The sequence below is a fragment of the Entelurus aequoreus genome, linkage group LG22 (assembly GCF_033978785.1).
Source record: "Entelurus aequoreus isolate RoL-2023_Sb linkage group LG22, RoL_Eaeq_v1.1, whole genome shotgun sequence".
Lineage (NCBI taxonomy): Eukaryota > Metazoa > Chordata > Actinopteri > Syngnathiformes > Syngnathidae > Entelurus > Entelurus aequoreus.
This window is the reverse complement of record NC_084752.1, coordinates 15,471,258-15,492,157: the sequence shown is the minus strand read 5'-3', so window position 1 is coordinate 15,492,157 and position 20,900 is coordinate 15,471,258. Positions and strand designations below refer to the sequence as shown.

At 38.4% G+C, this 20,900-nt stretch overlaps 1 protein-coding gene across 3 annotated transcripts; it reads right to left on the bottom strand.

Annotated features, from left to right (window-relative positions):
• Positions 1-327: 327 nt before the first annotated feature.
• On the bottom strand, positions 328-20,882 carry poll (polymerase (DNA directed), lambda). 3 transcript variants are annotated; one of them, XR_009823829.1, is made up of 11 exons: positions 20,791-20,882; positions 18,613-18,757; positions 14,570-14,867; positions 13,798-13,909; positions 12,128-12,466; positions 10,842-11,015; positions 9,380-9,508; positions 6,670-6,838; positions 6,492-6,587; positions 1,435-1,530; positions 328-1,343 (listed from the first exon to the last, which is right to left on the bottom strand). XR_009823829.1 is itself a non-coding variant. In XM_062033147.1 (10 exons), exons 2-10 carry the CDS (start codon positions 18,725-18,727, stop codon positions 5,643-5,645), a joined length of 1,476 nt encoding a protein of 491 aa, XP_061889131.1. In that variant the 5' UTR covers positions 18,728-18,757; positions 20,791-20,882; the 3' UTR covers positions 5,380-5,642. The 3 variants fall into 3 exon arrangements, 2 of the variants coding, with proteins under 2 accessions (XP_061889131.1, XP_061889129.1); XM_062033147.1 differs by lacking the exons at positions 328-1,343; positions 1,435-1,530 and adding an exon at positions 5,380-5,686; XM_062033145.1 differs by lacking the exons at positions 328-1,343; positions 1,435-1,530 and having other exon boundaries at positions 5,712-6,587; positions 20,791-20,881.
• Between the last annotated feature and the right edge of the window lie 18 nt (positions 20,883-20,900).

The window sequence follows — 20,900 nt, the reverse complement described above, 5'->3', positions numbered from 1 at the left end:
CCCTGTGCTGGCATATCCAGATTTTGAACTGCCTTACATAGTCCACACAGACGCTTCTGACAAGGGACTTGGAGCGGTTCTTTATCAGAGACAGAATGGAATGCTCAGAGTGGTTGCGTATGGATCGAGGACTCTCACACCAGCTGAGAAAAACTACAGACTGCACTCAGGCAACTTAGAATTCCTCGCCCTCAAATGGTCAGTCTGCGAAAAGTTGAGGGATTATTTGTATTATGCCCCACACTTTACTATCTACACTGATAATAACCCTTTAACTTATGTCATGAGCACTGCTAAATTACATGCAGTAGGCCACAGATGGGTGGGTGAACTGTCAGATTTTAGATTTGATATACGGTACAGGCCAGGCAAAATAAATGTTGACGCTAATTCACTCTCACGTTGCCCCCTATATATCAACAAATATGTCAGTGAGTGTACACAGGAATTGACCAGAGAAGTTGTCACCACAACATGGGGAGAGTGCAGAGCAGGCGAAAGGGGAGATGTAGCCTGGATAGCTGCTTTGGCTCTGGCCCAGGGTGACCAACTTGAACCCAAGACCAAAGAAACATTGACACCATTTAGTCTCACTGAACTCCAACATGCCCAGCAAAGGGACCCAGTGATTGGAAATGTTCTACGATTGAAAGAGTCAAATGCAACACTGACTGACAGCATGAAGCAGAGTCAGCAAGGGTTAGGCAGAAAAGGAATGCATGAGTGGACAAGGCTGCACATCGAAGATGGAATCCTCTATCGTAGAGTCGCAGAGCGACGTCAACTAGTTTTACCTGCTAGCCTCAAAGCATTGGTTCTCTTATACGACGACATGGGTCACGTAGGCACTGAAAGAGTACTTAGTTTAGCAAGGCAGAGGTTTTATTGGCCTTACATGAGGCGGGAGATTGAGACATAGGTTACCAGACAATGCCAGTGCATAAAAAAAACACAACCTGTGACACGTACGAACCCCAATGAGTAGCATCACAACCAACTCTCCACTGGAGCTTGTCTCAATTGACTATTTGCATTAAGAACAGAGTAGAGGAGGCTACCAATATATCCTAGTGGTAATTGATCAATTTGCCAGATTTGCACAATGTTATGCGACCTGTAGTAAGTCAGAGGAAACTGCGGGGGAGAAAACCTTTAATGATTATATCCCTAGATTTGGCTATCCCTTGAAACTGCATCATGACCAAGGGCGCAAATTTGAAAATTATTTATTCCGAACACTAAGGCAACTGAGCGGAGTGGGACATTCCCGGTGGACCCCATACCACCCTCAGGGTAATCCGGCCTAGCGCTTTAACCGCACAGTGCTGCAAATGTTGCGAACCCTGAGTGAGGAAAAGAAGGAAAAGAAAGATTACATACCCCAGATTGTCAGTGCATACAGCAGCACACGTCATGAAGCAACTGGTTGCTCACCTTTCTTCTTGCTTTTCGGGCATCATCCACGATTGCCGACAGACCTGCTCCTCAAGATGACTCACCGGGAGGAACCGCAGCCAACCAAAATGTATGCTGAGAAATGGGCAGAACGCACGACTGAAGCTTACAGGATAGCTTCAGAAAATAGCAATTAGTAGTCACAATTGTTTTGTAAAATTAGTGTGTAAATAGAGTATTCTAATTTAGTTTGAGGAATTTTCATATCTAAAGTCACAGTTAATGTGTATGGTTCCAAGCTGAATGCCATAAGACATGTTATTCCGCCATGCCAGCAGAGAAGCACTCGTATAGGAAAGGAGGGAAACGGGAGGTACTTATTAGTGCTTCCGTGTCTCAGTCAGGTCATAGCCTGCGATGAGAACGCAATCAAGCACTTTGTGTCTTCTTTTTATTCCTATAAAACAGGTCGGTAAAGTGTGATAATATTAACACATTTGTCTCCAAGCAAAGCTTTTCTGAATATAGAAATATCGAAGTATGTTGTTTAAAAGGGTGTATTTGTGCTGAAATTTGTAACGTATAATAATAAGCGATGTCTCCCTTTGTGTGCGAGCGTGTGGTTGGGCGGGAATGGCGGCAGTGTGGTGTATGGTGGAGGTTCTGGGTCAGCCAGAGGACCACCTGCTCAGTGTTGGGAAACATACAAAGCGCTTCTTCACTAGGGAGGCCAGTGGAGGTCTAAGCTATACAGACTGAGGACACCAGAAGAGTATGAAGCAGCCAACCACGTTAAACCTCTGGAGTGGAGTGGCTTCATTAAAACCCCTAACTGTCTAGATGACTTGGCCACGTTTTATCCTGGACAGGTTGCTGAGGCGGACGATCAGAAGACATTTGTTCGCCACGCCGAAGTTGGGAGAGTGGCCGTGCCAGCAATCTGAGGGTTGCTGGTTCAATCCCCACCTTCTACCATCCTAGTCACGTCCGTTGTGTCCTTGAGCAAGACACTTCACCCTTGCTCCTGATGGGCCTGGTTAGCGCCGTGCATGGCAGCTCCCGCCATCAGTGTGTGAATGTGGAAAATAGTGTCAAAGCGCTTTGAGTTCCTTAAAAAGGTAGAAAAGCGCTATACAAGTACGACCCATTTGCCATTTGTGGAGTTGCTGAAATGGATGTTGCACCTTGCCGCGGGTCAAAGGATCTCTCCCCATCAGGTCTTGCTGCAGTCTTTCATTACAATAGCTCACCTGAACATTTCCAACCACCAGAGCATAGACTACTGTTGCAACGCTCACAGCATGCTGGAGGGTAAGCCAGAGGAATACCGCAAAGACAAAGATACACAGTCCCATTGTTCAGATCGGGACAGACTCATTCAAGATACTAAACCGGCTTCCACTGGCTCCTGCGGGAAATGTTCAAAGAGGACTCACAGACTTTGCTGCCAAATCACCAATTTATTTTCTTGTTTTAGTCCTCCAAAGGATGACTAATTCTTGAGTATTCTTTTGTGCTTCATGTTTTTCTAATCATAGTCCAATAATAATTTATTATTACGGTAAAGGTTATCTATTAAAACAAGGGCTGTCAAAGTTAATGTGTTAACTCATGCGATTATTTACCAAAAACCATTGCATAATCATGTATTTACAGTATGCAGGTTAATCACGCAATTTATTTTGGCAGTACATGCTCCTTCACCTTAAAAATGGATGGTTGCCTGAAAGGCAGAGCAGGTTGCTATTCGGCAGAGCCATTCTTGGCCCCACGGGCCAGGGAATGATGTTATTCCCTGGCCAGTTCAAAACCTGGGAGGCAATAATTTTGCAGCAAATTCTTAAAAAACACTCGATTGCTCCTGTTATATAGAAGAACAGGCATCCTGTTTCAACTGATCATCCTTGAGATGTTCCTAAAGATTGATTTGGTGTGGTAAATTCAGTTGGTTGGAGATGATTTGGAAAGGCACACACCTGTCTACATATAAGGTCCCACACCCAACAGTGCATGACAGACCACAAACTAAACATGAAGTCAAGGGAATTGTTTGTAGACCTCTGAGATAGGCTTGTCTCGAGGCACAAATCTGGTTTAAGGGTACAGAAAAATACCTACTGCCTTGAAGGTCCCATTAAGCACAGTTTAAACTTTAAACTTAGAAATTGGGAGAGAAGAGCTCAGTAAGGGTCACTCTGTCAGAGCAACAGCATGTGGAGGCAGGAGAGAAGAGAATCTTAGAGAAGGACAACCATCTCTGTAGTAAACCACCAATTAGGCCTGTATGGTAGATTGGCCAGACAGAAGCCATTCCCTAGTACCATCCATCCATCCATCCATTTTCTACCGCTTATTCCCTTCGGGGTCGCGGGGGGCGCTGGAGCCTATCTCAGCTACAATCGGGCGGAAGGCGGGGTACACCCTGGACAAGTCGCCACCTCATCGCAGGGCCAACACAGATAGACAGACAACATTCACACTCACATTCACACATTAGGGCCAATTTAGTGTTGCCAATCAACCTATCCCCAGGTGCATGTCTTTGGAGGTGGGAGGAAGCCGGAGTACCCGGAGGGAACCCACGCAGTCACGGGGAGGACATGCAAACTCCACACAGAAAGATCCCGAGCCCGGGATTGAACTCACGACTACTCAGGACCTTTGTATTGTGAGGCAGACGCACTAACCCCTCTCCGACCGTGCTGCCTAGTACAAGTTTGCCAAATAGCATGTAAAAGACTACGACCATGAGTAACAAAATCCTCTGGTCTAATGAAACAAAGATTGAATTCTTTGGTGTGACAGGCATCATGTTTGGAGGAAACCAGGCACCGCTCATCACCAGGCCAATACCATCCCTACAGTGAAGCATGGTTGTGACAACATCATAATGTGGGGATGTTTTTCAGTGGCAGGAACTGGGACACAAGTCAGGATAGAGGGAAAGATTAATGCAGCAATGTAGAGAAACTTCCTGAATGACAACCTGCTTCAGAGCGCTTTGAACTCAGACTGGAACGTCGGTTCATCTTTCAGCAGGACAACGACCCTAAGTATACAGCCAAGATATCAAAGGAATGGCTTCAGGACACATCTGTAAATGTCCTTGAGTGGCCCAGCCAGAGCACAGACTTGAATCCGATGAAACATATCTGGAGAAATCTGAAAATGGCTGTGCACCAAGGTTTCCCATTTAATGTTTCCGTCAGTCTTCCCAGAGGTAGCTGTGGCTACAAATGTAGCTTACCACCCTCAGTGTCAATGCAGAGTGAATGAATGATGGGTTCTTAGTTCTCACTGTAAAGTGCTTTATAAATCCATTATTGTTCCTCAAGGTTCCGTTTTAAGTCCTCTCTTTTTTATCATTTAGGCTATTAAACTGGTGGCCCATGAGTTCAGTTAAAAAAACTTGTGAAGCACTCACATTTTTACAGAAGGTCCTTAAAAACAGTAGGAATAAAATAAAAATACCAAAATCAAATGTCTATCGCATAGGACGCTGGTGGCTGTGGATCCGTGGTGCGCTACTTGGACACAGGCCGGGGTCTGATCAATCTCGGCTGGGTCGCCCGGGCGAGTGTGTCTGATGATTAAAGTCCCGAAACACCCTATGACCCTGGGTGTATCAAATGACGTGTCCAAGCATCACCGTGAGGTGTATTCAAGTTTGTTTTACGGATTACCGGTATACAAAATAAGAACAACAGTAAAGGGAGAAGTATGGCCCCCCGGTCTTGAGCTTTCTATAAATGTAGCCTTAAAACAATTTAGTAGAATATTCCTGCTCTATGGTAAGTGATACATATGTCAGCCCAAATATACAATACTTAAGATAAAACTGTAAGCAAGCTTTGAACAAATAAAAGTAATGCAACATTTAAATGTTACTGTTTAACATTCTGACAATAAAAAATATTGGTGTCTTTTTTAAAGTTATTTCAAATTTAACATGCGTGTAATTTACATCAAAATATTGGGGTCTTGTAATTTACTGTGATTAATCACATTTAATCGAAATGCAAATATGTGATTAAAATATTTTTAATTGACAACACTAATCAAAATATAATACATAAATGACATACTTTGGTTTGAGAAAGATGAGGAGGCAACACTCACTGCTAGACGTGCTTTTGTGGTTCTAGAAACCCAAGTAACAACTTGTATGCACATCAGACAAGTCAAAGGGGAATGCAGGAAGAGGTGTTGCCTGGCAACAGCAGCAGTAATGACAAGCATCAGGAGCCTCAGATGGTCAAGGGGTGAATTAGCAGGCAGCCAGGGTAAAGTCCTAATGAGGGAATCACTTTTACACATGAACATGATTGTCTTTACAAACCATTGTTTGACAAAAAGTGTCACATAAACATTTAAAACCATAATATTTTTAGCCACATTTTAAGGCAAATAAACATCCCTTTGTACCAACCATATACTGTGTGACACTTTTCAGTGTACTGAGCTGTTAAAGGGATTAGAAAAGTCACTTCAAAAGGACAAGGAGAAATATTTAGCAAAAAATTGTGTTTGTATTAAATATTCCACTTTGATTTCATGTACTTTGTTGAAAATATTTTATTAGTGACAGGTTCAATGATTTAAGATTGTGTTCATTGTATGAGCTGAGTAAAATAGTGTGCAAATAAAAACAATGTATTTTTCATGTGCATGTTCATTAAGCTTGAATACCAAACTTTCTGAAGCTAGTTTTTTCCATGTGTGCATGATGATAGTGTAAAAAAGCAGACAAATCCGCTAGAGGCAGACAATATTATGGGTGGCGCTAGAATCAACAATCTGTTGTGAAGAGTTCAAATGTCCCAGAAACCATCACCAGTCCCTTTCACCAGGCTCTCTGTATGGTATACCCAACAGATTAAACACATCCTTCTCTGTAAGTGTAGGTAGAGGTGTGCCAGCATGCACCTTGGCGCTACCTTGGCGTACTACACTTTTGTTAAGCGAATGCTCTGACAAGCTCATATTTTTGGTTTTCGCCAGGGCTCTCATTGAGCGATTAAAGTGTGCAGAGCCAGTAAAATACATTAGAGAACAGGCAAACTCTTGATAGGGCACCACAATAATGTCCAACCTACGATGGCGGCGGTCTGTTCCTGGCAGACGACACACACCCATGTATTTTTTCTGATCTCCATTTTCCTCATGGCTCACCAGGTCATCAGTCAAAAAGCCTGCATGGAAACATTCAACATGATTTGAGCGTATTTAGTTGGACGAGAACATTTTCTACTTGTTAAATGTGACAGAACATACCACTGTCATGGAGGACCTGAAGCACTTTGTTAAAAATACCCCTGTGGGACTTCCCATCAGGGTGTGATATTAGAACATCAACATCTCCACATGTGGTCTTTCCTCGGCGGTAGGAGCCACATGCCATTGCCACAAGGCCGGAATCTATACCCAGGGCCGCATCCCTTACCTGCATATCCCAGAAATACACATACAAGAGTCACTATTTATATGAATAAAAGTAAGACACATGGCCAACTGAAAATGAAAGATTATATGAAAGTCTTTGAGGGTAGCCTTCCATTTTTCCTACAATATTTGGGATCTGGGGGATTTTTTATCCATTATCTGGCAAAGGGGTGCCCTAAGTAAGGCCATCAGGCCAAGTTGAAAAATTGTGGCTTGCCAAATTTAATACATATTCATATTGCGCTTTTTGACGTTCACACAAGGCTTATTAGTTGCCATCAAATGTGATGATCTCCATAACCTTACATATGGCGATATGGGGCTAAACAACGGATGACACAGGACCAATACATACCCTTTTCAACTGCATTTTAGACATCAAGTCATGGATGGCAGTGCATTTCCTACAGCTCAACCAGGACAAAACATAGGTTTTAGTTATAGGTCCTGAAGCCAGAAAGAGAAACCTTTACAAAAATTACTAGTTTTTAAACCATATTTATTAGATTTTTTGACTCGGAGCTGACTTTTATCCCACATTACAAAAACAGTACAAAAATGGTTTTATCATTTGAAGAACATAGTCCGCCCATTTATTATTATTTTATTGTTCCATATCTAACAGTGTTGACGTTTGGGGAAATGTTTATAAAACAAACATAGACCCAATAATTAAACTTCAAAAAAGGGTACCGGTAATTAGAATAATACACAAAGCGTGATACTATGAACCTACCAATCCATTATTCATAAGTTCTAATGTGTTAACATTTTCAGATATTGTGTTTTTAAAAACAATGGAAATTGTGTTTCGAGTAAAGAACAACAGCCTTCCAGATTGTATTCTTAGGTTATTTAAATTAAGAGGAGAAAACTATAATTTACGGGGGTATTGACTTTTGAAATATGTAAAGTAAGAACGAATATAAAATACAAATGTATTTCAATTTTAGGAGTTAAATGGTGAAACAAGCTCAGTGATGAGTTGAAGACATGTAGTTAGGGACGGCATGGGGAGGTTGGGAATGTGGCCGTGCCTGCAACCTGAGGGTTCCTGGTTCAATCCCCACCTACTACCAACCTCGTCACGTCCGTTGTGTCCTTGAGCAAGACACTTCACCCTTGCTCCTGATGGGTCGTGGTTAGGGCCATGCATGGCAGCTCCCGCCATCAGTGTGTGTGAATGGGTGAATGTGGAAATAGTGTCAAAGCGCTTTGAGTACCTTGAAGGTAGAAAAGCGCTAAACAAGTATAACCCATTTACCATTTAGTTCTTTGTTAAGGTTTAAGAAAGCCTTGAAAGGTGAAATAATGTAAAATGATCAAAAATAGCGACGATTAATTTTATCCCATTGATTTTTGAATGTTGATGTTCCAGGCAATGTAATTTTCAGTGAATGTATAGAATAGGCAAATATAAGCCTTGGCTTCAGCCTATTCCTTTTTTGGTCATTATTTTTCTTTTTGTGTGTGTATGTCTATTATTGTTAATATGTATAATCTGTGCTGTTAATTTGATCACACAAAATGGTTGATTATATGACAGAAATAAACTCATTTAAAAAAAAAATATTTTTTTTATCTCTCAGGCCAACACAGAGGTACTAATGCATGCTTTTCCCCCCTGTTGTTTAGACTATAGTAATGTGCTTTTATTCTCACTTTTTTACGTTTTTATTTATTTACAAATGTATTATTTATATTTACGTACATTTCAACATATAACTTATATTATTATTTTAGTTTTTTTAGTTATTCTCCAGTGTGGACGCATCGAAGGTGGCGTTTTTCTAAAACCTCAGTGTCATAAACAAGGGTGCCTTCTGCAAGTTAATTACTGAGAGGTCAACCTATTAAATCATCACATGACACTGGCACATGCTGCATAGTCATCTAAAATGCAGGCATTGGCAGCTAGAAGAAACATGTTTTGTACGAAAACTGAATGCATTTTTCCCTAATAAATAATGTAAATGCAATTAATCTGTTCCAGACATCCAGAAACATTAATTTTATGAAGAATAATTATAATTTTACGTGCACAAAACATTGCAAAGTAAATATACATGACAAATTAAATGGATGAATGAACATTTGACATTACTTTTACATCTATTGAAGACTCTTTTTGGGGAAGACCGCAATGAGCAGACAAGAAATAGAGGAGGGCAAAGTTACGTAGATACCATCTTCGTATTTTACTGTGGATTAATTCTTGAATTCCATAGTGTTTCTCACCTTCTTCATCAAAAGTGCTGGCACACGCAACTTTCTTTGGCCTCAAACCGATTTATTTGTGACACGCAATGTTTAGCTATAATGATAACAGAGACAGTAAACGAAAACCGAGGTGTGACTGTATCTGGCTAATTTAAGACAAGTATTAAAGAGTTAATTTTCCCCTCTGAGATGATTTGTTGTGTGGCCTATTTATCACATTTTAAAGAAAAGCTCACCATTTTTTCCCCCAAACATGAACTTTTTGCGTTGAGATGTTTGGGAGTCAGAATGCTAACTGTTGAAGACAAAGAAAGCGACGTACCACTTTCTCAATGGCTGCAGCTTCGTCCCTGGGCATTCTGTCCAGAAAGTCGTCATAGTGCTTGAGTCCTATTTTCTGAGAATGGCTTAAGTGGGCTTTGGTGCGAATGTCCTCCAAAGTACGGAATCCCTACCAAATCAAGTATTAGACAAACACAGTACAAACACATGTTCAATAGAAGGCTCTAAATCAGTGTTTCTTAACCATAGGGCCCATTGATCAGAGCAGTGTATTGCTTGGATTCAAAATGATGTAACATCCGGCTCATTGAATAACAGTGGTGGTCAAGCCAGCGTCTGTTCTCAATGGGTACTAAGCTCCATTTAGCCTTTCTCAAAGAAAAATGCCCTATGCTTGCCCTGTTTTCAGCTGTACGAACCGTTTGAATCACAAAAAGGATAAATGTTTTATCAGAGTTCCTCGAGAGGTAATCAAGAATGGCGGAAGAGTGCAAGATTTTATGAAAAAAAGACAACAAAAGTACCACTCACTCCAAAGGTAGCAGAGCCGAAAAATACACTGGTTTGCGGTGACTACTCCATTAAAGGTTTGTTTGATATACTTTTAACGTTTAGTGTTTCCCATTTAAGTATTATCTTGATATTATTTGTATTTTTAAAACAAATGTTTGCTACCAGTGTTCCGTAAAGCACCAACTCAGTGAATCTAAATAAAATAAATCAAATGTGAGCAAAACCTAAAAGAGTTAACCATTTACCCAAATACAACGATTATAAATTAAGCTTTAGGCACATACACAATTTTTACATCTATAGTTATATTTTGATAAAGATGGGGAAAAACATGCATACTCGTAAAGAAGTCTGGAGCTAAAGTCCTACAGAAGTTTCTTAAGCGCAAACATTATGTATGCATGCATGTTCGAAATAAACTCAACATTATGACTAAAGTGGTGAAGCTGTATTTTCATTTGCACTTAAATTTTATTGACAGTTGGAAAAAATATGCATTATTAATTTAGTTAATTTATTTTACCACCACATACAGTAATTGTATGTAAATCTATTGTTCTTATTCAGTATATTTTGTTAGTACTTATTTTTCTAATCATCCTGACCTAAGCCTAATGTTTATGTTTATACTATTTGTGATCAACACATGGTTTCATATCATTGGACAAGATTGTACACGGTAAGTAGGTTAGACATAATTATTAAACACTATTGAAATCAAAAGTAAATTTACTAATTCAGTGGTAATATTTGAGTGGGCCATGGGCGCCTTTGTAGTGGAAAAGTTAAGTTGCGACGTCAAAAAGTTTAAGAACCCCGGCTCTAAAATGCCTCTTAGTGTAAATTGCAGCGTGAATGATTGTCACTTTGTGCCAGTCCTGCGACTGACCCAAAATCAGTCACCAACCTGTGTCAGCGGGGATAAACTTGTTCAGCCTGCTATGAACAAGAAGCATGGCATCTGAATTGATGAAGAAAGGATGTTTTACCTGTTGGTACCACAGTTGTGATGTCTTGGCTCCTGCACCCCAGATGTTTGTGAAAAGCTCCAATACTGGCACAGCCTCCCCAATGTGATCTAATTTGCGCAGATGACCGCTTTCCATAATTTCATCTATTTTGTCCGCCATGCGCTTGCCAATCCCTGGTATAAGACACGCCTCCTGACATGTAGAAAAATAAATATGACGCATTGAGAGAATAATTGCCTTGTGTGTGGAGGAAACTATTACTGTGCTACTAATCAGTGTATAGTAAGACTATGAACACATAGCATTTCAAAAATCAACAATGAACTGTTTAGACTAGAGCTGTAACATAATAACAAGTTAACTTGTAAATAATCACAAAAAAATGATTGGATTAGTCATGTAAATACACAGAATAATCACACAATTTTTTTTTACCACATGTGCTCCTTTACTTTAACAGCCAATGGTTACCTGAAAGGTTGTTATATGGTCAGTGATCAGATCAATGCATACATCAGTGCAAAGATGAATGAGGAGACTCCGACTGCAAATTTCACTTCAAAATACACCCGACGGGTGATAAAACTGTTGGCAAGTTTTGATCAAATAAATGACGTGCATTCAAGAAAAACATTTTAAAAATGTTCTGACAATAAAATTGCATATGTGTCAAAATATTATGCAAGCGAGTAATAACCTGTGAAAAATCATGATTAGTCCAAATTTGAGCGTGATTAATCTGATTATTTTCTTTAATCATGTTTAATACCTGCCTGCCAGAAAATAATTTCAAAATTAATATTTTATGAATCCAGAACTAGATGCCCTATTTTCCCTCCAATCAAGAAAAGAAGAAAAATCAATACATTTTGTCATTACATAAAATTCAGCAAGTTATACAAAGTTTAATGACATGAAGAAAATACATTTAATTTAAAGAAGTCAATTTTACATTTTCATTATTTCCAAGGATTATTCAAAATGTTTATTTTGTTTGCTGTCATTGTTTTACATTTTATCTGCACTACAGTATTACAATAGTTTATAATTATTCTATTGTATTTTTAATATATTCCTATTAACCTATGTTATTCATAAACTACTCTATTTAAATTACTATATACATACTATTGTACTTGTGGTACTCATTGGGCTAAATCTGGGACATTGGATACTAAATTTTGTGCAATTTCATGTGTGCTGGTATGCCACTACAGTTCCTTGAATCTGTACCCATGTAAGAATATCCAGCCCACCGACGAACCTATGACACAAACCTATCCACTGCATCTACTTTAGCTTACCTGATAGGATGTAACGGTCTTGTGATAGCTCTTCAGTGCATTGACAGCCTTGGAGTAGCCCAGTGCCCTCCACTTGTCCCCCTGGTGTGTATAGGCCTTGGCCAGCAGCTCGAGTTTGTCAGTGAGGTGTTTGTTGAAGTTATTACTTTTGGATTGAGAAGACTGGGCACAGACCCACTTCCCCGAGACTGCCGTATGTGTGGCAGTGTCAGGACCAGGGTCAAGGCTGAGCCCAGGAGTCTCATTTTTTGGGTGCTGGCCAGTGATTAGAGCTTCCAGGTGTATCTGAGAGACACTGTCGTCTTCTCCTCGCACCACTTCTTTTTTGTCTGCTCCACCCTGAAAATGAATAACAATATTATAAAGTGACACTGACAACACTAACGTGACAATTTTACATTTCATTACTGACAGGGATGGGCGATATGGCCCAAAATCTGTTTTGTGATATATGTTGCAGCCTCTTGCAATAACAATGTATATCCAAATATATAATTTGACATATTCATGATAATAGAACTATTTCAAGTTAGAAAGGCTCCTAATTTAGCTGCTGAAGTATGTCTTCACATATTGCGTCTTTTCCAGTTGTATTATTTAGTCAAAGCGGTTATTAATCTACTTATTAGGGCAATTTACTATTAATAGCTGGTTACATTTAGTTGTAACATGATTCTATCTACACTTTTTTCTTCTGTTGTTTGGATACTTTAGATTAATATTGGGTGATACTACAAATTTAGGTATCGACTCAATGCCAGGTAATTACAGGGGCAGTATTGGTCATACCAATGCTGATACTTAACATTTTCAGGATAATTGAATGATTAAATTTTTGGCCACACTTCTAATCAGACAAAAACACAGAATAATGGTGTAACAATATCAATTAGATATTTAAAATATTTTCTGCTGTTGGCTTTGTGGTAAATCATTTGGAGTTTCCCCTTAAAGCCCTCCTGTGTCCAGGGACTTATTTTCTGAGTTTGTAAACAATAACAAAAACACAATGTTTTTTTTGATACATTTTTTAAATGTATTTAACCACATTAGTATCGCCCTATAGTGGTACTGTAATTGGTATCGTTACTGTCGATATTTGTACCGATCCGGCGAGTTATGCTCACATTCAAGAGCTCTAGCTTGCGGTTAGCATATCCTCCTACGGTGTGTTGTGTAGCTAGTCCTTGTTCTTCAGTGATAATGATACTAGTAAGAAACAGTTTATTTGCTGCAATAGAGGCGAGGATCAGCGATTTAGAAGCTGCACTGTGGAGGGATGTTAGCAGCTAGCGAGGACGCTACATTGCATTGAGGACGCACTCATTCGCTTGTCGCTCTCAAATTTGCAGGATACTGCTCGAATGTGTCATCAACATGCATTATCACGCTATAACAACAGCATTAAAAGCTCTTTCGGCGGTGGCCAAATTGATGTCGTATACCATGTAACCCTATGGCAAATGCATTCATATTTTTCGGTACGTAACCTTTGGTTTAATGCATAATTCCAACATTAAAAGTGAAAGACAAAGTGTTTCGTGTGTCATGCATTTACTTTACAAGCACTCATGGAAGGCGGCGAACCCCTGCAACCCACCACCACAAATAGAGTACAGTCCTGTGGTTAACACTTTGATGGTTTTTCTACAAATGTAATAGCCACCAACCGTGTCTATTTTTTCTTCTTCCTTGCTTTGATCACACTCTGGCTTTACAGTAATTTCAGCTGTGGGTTTGTCGTCCAACAAATGGTTATTTTCTTGTGGAGTCTCAAGATCGCTAGAAATAGAAAGGATACAACAATATGTGTATGAATATACAGTGTATATATATATATATATATATATACAGTACAGGCCAAAAGTTTGAATACACCTTCTCATTCAATGCGTTTTCTTTATTTTCATGACTATTTACACTGTAGTTTGTCAAATGGTTTTCACTTCCCAGGTGTGCTTAAAGCTCATCCAGAGAATGCCAAGAGTGTGCAAAGCAGTAATCAGAGCAAAGGGTGGCTATTTTGAAGAAACTAGAATATAAAACATGTTTTCAGTTATTTCACATTTTTTTGTTAAGTACATAACGCCACATGTGTTCATTCATAGTTTTGATGCCTTCAGTGACAATCTACAATGTAAATAGTCATGGAAATAAAGAAAACACATTGAATGAGGAGGTGTGTCCAAACTTTTGGCCTGTACTGTATATATATACATATATATACACACATTAATATATACATATATATATTAACATATACAATCATAGACAGACAATAACACATGACCTAATAAAAGGAGAGATGGCTGTTTGCAATATAGATAATATTTGCAACTGTTATACTAGATCTAAATCCGACTGTAGCCATATTAAGATAGAATTGCGTTGATGCAGATAGTTATACCAAATCAGTAAAAAAAAAAAATACTAGACATGTACCTTTTTGATAAAATGATGCTGTAGCTTGTTTCCTCCAAGAGTTGCTTCTCACTAATAGAGCCGCTTAGCCAACTGCATTTCACTAGATGGACGCCAGGGGGCATTGCATCCACCTTAAGGAGGCGCAGAGCTCGGTCTTGCTCCATGTTGTCATCAACAACAACATGAGTGACACCTGTACACAACGACCTCTCTGTCCGGCCTCCATTCTGTTGAATTTGATTTTGGAAGATTTCACATCTCGCATTTCCGATTCCAGCAGGCAGGATGTAGACTGAGGTGCTTCTAAATGTATTTCCTGAAAAAGGGGACGACAAAAGGGTCACAAACAAGACATAGTGCTTTTAGATAAGGAAAGGCCTACTAGGGCAGCACCTACTATTGAGATGTGCTTTCGTTTAAGTTTCCAAACATGTCCAATAAAACCAGAACAAGTTGCTAGATTTCCCACTTTCTATCATTTTGTCGGTCTGAATACCATATAGTTACATATTTGCTTGGTTGGCAACACTGATCCCTCACGCTACGTCTTATTCTCTGGCAGACCAAGTGGGTATTCAAGGTCGGGTGTTCAACAAACACTGAGTTTAAACCTAAAGTTGACAAAGTTGATTTACATTAAAATGGGAAACTTAATCCTGTGTATGTTGACTCTGAATTAAGACAAAAAAAATAAGCCATGTTCAATGAAGCGCTCATTCTATGATTCACCATAGCAACTGGAGACAGAAAAGGTCGTCTTTCTTTACCCAACTGGAAATGAAAGTGTTAATGCGTAAGTTAGTATGAAAAGTAAAAAAAGCAAAAACATTTTGGACGTCAATCATAGTCACTCACATGAAGTTAAGAGGTCATGCCATGAAGCTAATTTGATATGATTTTAACTTTTCTACATCACCAAAATGTATAATGTATGTTGCTGCATGTATACTTTTGACCCAGCAGATTTGGTCACATTTTCAGTAGACCCATAATAAATTCATAAAAGAACCAAACTTCATGAATGTTTTTTGTGACAAACAAGTATGTGCTACAATCACTCTATCACAAAAAAATAAGAGTTGTAGAAATTATTGGAAATTTAAGACAGCCATGACATTATGTTCTTAACAAGTGCAGTGTTTCCCACACATTCATTTATTTGTGGCGGCCCGCCACGAAAGAATTACGTCCGCCACAAATAAAACAATTAAAAATAAAATAAAATATTTTTTTTATTTTTGTCCTGTCCAGCTTCTCAGGCAAATCATAAAGTTGATGTAGATGCCCATATAGGCTCTTTAGATTTACTTTACAAAAGAGAAGTGTAGAATACTTCTCTTGTTGCCTTATTTGTATTTGACCACTACTGTTTTCTGTTTATTTGTTACTGACTGTGGCAGGACACCTCTGCCTCTGTTTCACTTTATGTTGCTGGTAAATAATATGGTTGTAGTAGTAGGCTAAAGTTAAATTATTTAGTATGCACTAATTAAAGGGGCAGAGCTTTAAGAGACATTTTAGCTTTTATATTTTATAAGACATATTTTTTGTAAGAACCACAATTAATAAATATATTTCAGTGAATAACTTATTGTTCAAATCTGTATATAAATATGTACATAAAGTGTTGTAATTATATTGTAAAATGGATGGATGGATGGACGTTTAAAACAAAACTGTTATTATTAATTAGTAAGTATAAATTTTTTGAGCCTTTTTAGAGAAAATCATATCATTGTAGTAAATTATGCAAATTACTCGATGATGTCATGGTGACCACGCCCATAGCCACGCCCCCACCGCCACAAGTATCTTGGCAGTTTATGGGAAACACTGAAGTGTATGTAAACTTTTGACCACAACTGTAATTACTGCAAGAGTTTATTGATTTAACGTTATGTTTTCTTATTAGCCCACAGGTAAAAAAAAAAAAGTGGAGGAATGATATGGATTAAATATAATTTTCATTTAAGTGCAATCCCACCAGTAAAAAAAATAAATAACATACGCAGAGGAGGCAAAAACATAATATTTCAAATTTGTTTTAATTATATGTGACACATAAAGTCAATTCAAATATCATTGAGAGGCTATATATTTTTTTCTAACAAGGCACTTTCTTTTAAAACAATTTGTCTATCATATTTCTATGTGCCGAAAATGTAATTTCAGTTCTTATATGTCTTGTACATGTTAAGAATGGACAATAATAAAGCATCCTTCTGAATCCTGTATGTACTAAAATCTAAGATATACTTATTAAAAAAGAATAATCCAAAGTGTCATTGGTTTGTTAGCAGATTACTTTGCTTACTGTAAATAATACAGATCACACATTATTCATATTTACAATGATGAATTACCCCCCAAAAATCTACTTTTAATAAAAAAAATATTACAAATGTAATTATGACAGAATAAATATCTGAAATCAAGTTAAAGAATATACATTTCTTTTTTTGCTAACAGTATAGGACAGACCTGTGCAAATTAAGGCCTGCCGGACATTCAGAAATAATGTTTTGGGATTTTTAAGATGGAAACTGTAGCTGCCATTATGATGTGCAGTGATGTTTTCAAATTACCGTAAATCTTGAACTATACAAAGTATTTCAATGGTTGGAATCCGCGCTTTTGCATGATATACTAGTTACTATGGTAATCTACCTCACAGCAGCTCAGACGAGGCACCAAGCAGTGTGGGTGGGGTGCGTTTTTTTTAACCCTTCGCGTTCATATTTTGCATTTTTGTTGCGTTTGGCTTGATTGTAAAATATGTCGATCGAGAGGGTGTGTGACGTTCATATGTTGTCAATATTCAGTGTTTTATCGTTCATAGTTAATATTGTAAGTCACACATTCTTTATTTTCATGTACATTCTGGGTGTCTCATTCAGTAAAAAAATTTAAAATTCCATTCCGTTTTTTAAGTCGATCTGTCATAACCTTTTTAGCATTCAGATATTATTGTGAGGTTTTGTATTAGTGTTCCAAAAAATCAGATATACCGGCCCCCAGACACATTTTTTTCTCTAAATTTAGCCCCCCGAGTCAAAATAATTGCCCAGGCCTGGTATAGGATAAATCACAGGTTTTGGTTACAGTTACGTTATATTACATTACATTATATTTTGTTAAATGTTTTTTTAATCCAAACCAATTAAATTAATATTAAATATCTAGAATCGAGGATATTTAAAGGGATGAACAATATATTGTTTGGTATAATGATAGTATATCTAACTAACCATGACCTCAAAATCCTCTGACATAATCCTTCAGGAATTAATTGTGTTTAACATCTACTGGTTACTGCGATGAGGTGGCGACTTGTCCAGGGTGTACCCTGCCTTCCGCCCGAAGCAGCTGAGATAGGCTCCAGCACCCCCCGCGACCCCGAACGGGAAAAGCGGTAGAAAATGGATGGATGAATGGATCTACTGGTTACAAAGGAACATACAGATGTCTGACAGTTTGCTTAACGTTTATCAGGAGGGAGGTCAGTTTAAAATAACTCAGGGTTTGTTCAAGAAAACCTGCCAGCGATGCAGAGTACGTTGATAGAGTAAATGACCATGGTTACGGACTTAAAGAGTTGGACTTTCCTCTCTTTTTGGAACGGAAAACCCTGTATTTCCCTGATCTCAGGCTTCGCATAATAAGAATTTTTACTTAACCTAATTTCTAGAATACCTCCTCGTTCCCTAAGAAAATGTATGGGAAACACGGCCATTTTAAACTATCCTTCGATTAATGGTAATTTACAAGTACAATACACATGCAAAAAATATACTACTATAAACTATACTTGTTTTCTCTGGCTTCCTCCCACATTCCAAAAATATGCATGTTAGGTTAATTGGAGACTGTAAATAGTCCATAGGTGTGAATACGAGTGTGAATGGTTGTTTATCTGTACGTGCCCTGTGGTTGGCTGGCGACCAGTCTAGGATGTATCCCACCTCTTGCCCGAATTCAGCTGGGATAGGCTCCAGCTTACCTGTGACCTTAATGCAGATAAGCAGTGGACAATGGATGGATGGATGAATAACTATACCAACCTGTCACATCAAATTGATCAGCTTTCTTCTTTAAAAGAGGAGAATCCTTTCCCTGAGAAACTCTGGCTCTTTTAACTTTGGGGAAAGCTTTCATAATTCCATGACAAGGTTCCATGGTCCAGGCTAAAAGGGGCAAGCCGAGGGCCTGCAAAGCGAATGTGAATTATTGAAACACACCAAAAAAAGTTCTCACATGCACACTAATATTTCATCAGACTTTAAGACCATAATTACAGCACATATTCACTCTGACATTGTGTCACACGCTTCTGCAGTTGTTTTGGACCATTGCGCAAGGTCTCTCTACCGTCCTTTCGTTTTTTAATCATGTGTTGTAGGTGCATCCCAATACAACCTTTTCACTTCCGATACAATACGGATGTTGGAGCCTTGAGTATTGGCCGATACTGATATTGATCCAATACGATATGAATCATACTAGAGTTGTACGGTATACCGGTATTAGTATTGTACCGTGATACAAATGAATCATATTGGGTACTATACCGCCTCTGAAAAGTAAGTTTATAAACTCAGGAAATATGTCCCTGGACACATGAGGACTTTGAATATGACCAATATATGATCCTGTAACTACTTGGTATCGGATTGATACCCACATTTGTGGTATCATCCTAAACTAATGTAAAGCATCCAAACAACAGAATAATAAGTGATTATTACATTTTAACAGAAGTGTAGATAGAACATGTTAAAAGAGAAAGTAAGCAGATATTAACAGTAAATGAACAAGTAGATTCATCTGCGGTCCCCTCCAAGGTTTCTCATTGTATCCCATTGGGTTCAGTTTTTTCTTGCACTGATGTGGGATCTGAGCCGAGGATGTCGTTGTGGCTTGTGCAGCCCTTTGAGACACTTGGGATTTAGGGCTATATAAATAAACTTTGATTGATTGATTGAAAACCACTAGAGTTTACCAATTCAGCTCAAGCAAGTTTTCTGTTCGATATTACTTCTAAATGACTCCTAAGTGCTACTGCACCCTTCTAAACAAACACAGAATGGACTGCAGTAATGGAAACTGAATGGATGTAATAATCTGAGTAGGAATAGGAGATTCCCCTATCCATTTTGTAGAGAAATGTTTGCATCTGTTTTGTTCTTCAACCAAACCCATCCACAGCATGTCCAAATGTTTTAGCTATAAGTATGGTTAAGATTCAAGGTGGATTAAGAGCATAGATCAGTGGTTCTTAACCTGGGTTCGGTGAGTCGGCCTCAGGGGATTCGGCGGAGCCTCCGCCACGGAGGTATAGACACATCCAAATTATCGTGTAAATAAAAACTTCTCCCTATCGGCGTATTATGGATACCCCCAAACAATGTTCCCTCTAATTTTCCATCTAATTTGCAGGTTTTTTGATTGATTGATTGAAACTTTTACTAGCAGATTGCAAAGGAAGAGAATACATTATATGAAACAATACAGTTTACACAGTACAGTACATATTCCGTACAATTGACCACTAAATGGTAACACCCGAACAAGTTTTTCAACTTGTTTAAGTCGGGGTCCACGTTAATCAATTCATGGTAATGTGTGTAAGGTGTGTAATTTGTTGTGAGTTCATGCACTGGGTTGGTTTTGTTCTTTGAACAAGGTGATGTTCATGCACGGTTCATTTTGTGCACCAGTAAAAAAACATAAATTTTTCTTGAATTTGAAAAAAACAAAACATTTTATTTTTCACTAAAGAAGGGTTCGGTGAATGCACATATGAAACTGGTGGGGTTCGGTACCTCCAACAAGGTTAAGAACCACTGGCATAGATGAATTAACAGAACAATAGGTGTTTCGACACTTTCGTCACCATACATATACTTCCGTGTACGCCCCTTCGCGTATATAATATTTTTATAATATAACATTTCATATAGTAAATTCTTAAAGCTTCGTCCTTAAAATGTAATATTGTAAGGATATTGATATTCACTACAAACTGTAGTAGTATTTGGACTATTTCAAAAGCTACTGCTACAATCTGCGTTATCTACCTCGCTGGTGTTGACGTTACACACACACTACTGTGCTTCCAGATAAAGCGGAATCATTTCACCATATTCATTCATTTTGACATACAAATTTAAACGTTTGTATTTGAAAAGCAAATATGTTAGCCACATTAATAGTTAGTTTGTCAGTACTTTGCTGCTTACCCCTTTCCAGACGGACCCATACGATTAAAAACGGAAGTCAAAAGGTACTACAAGCAATCCCTTCCGGGTCATTCTGTTTTGTTTTACTTGGTAACGAATACGTAAGTACT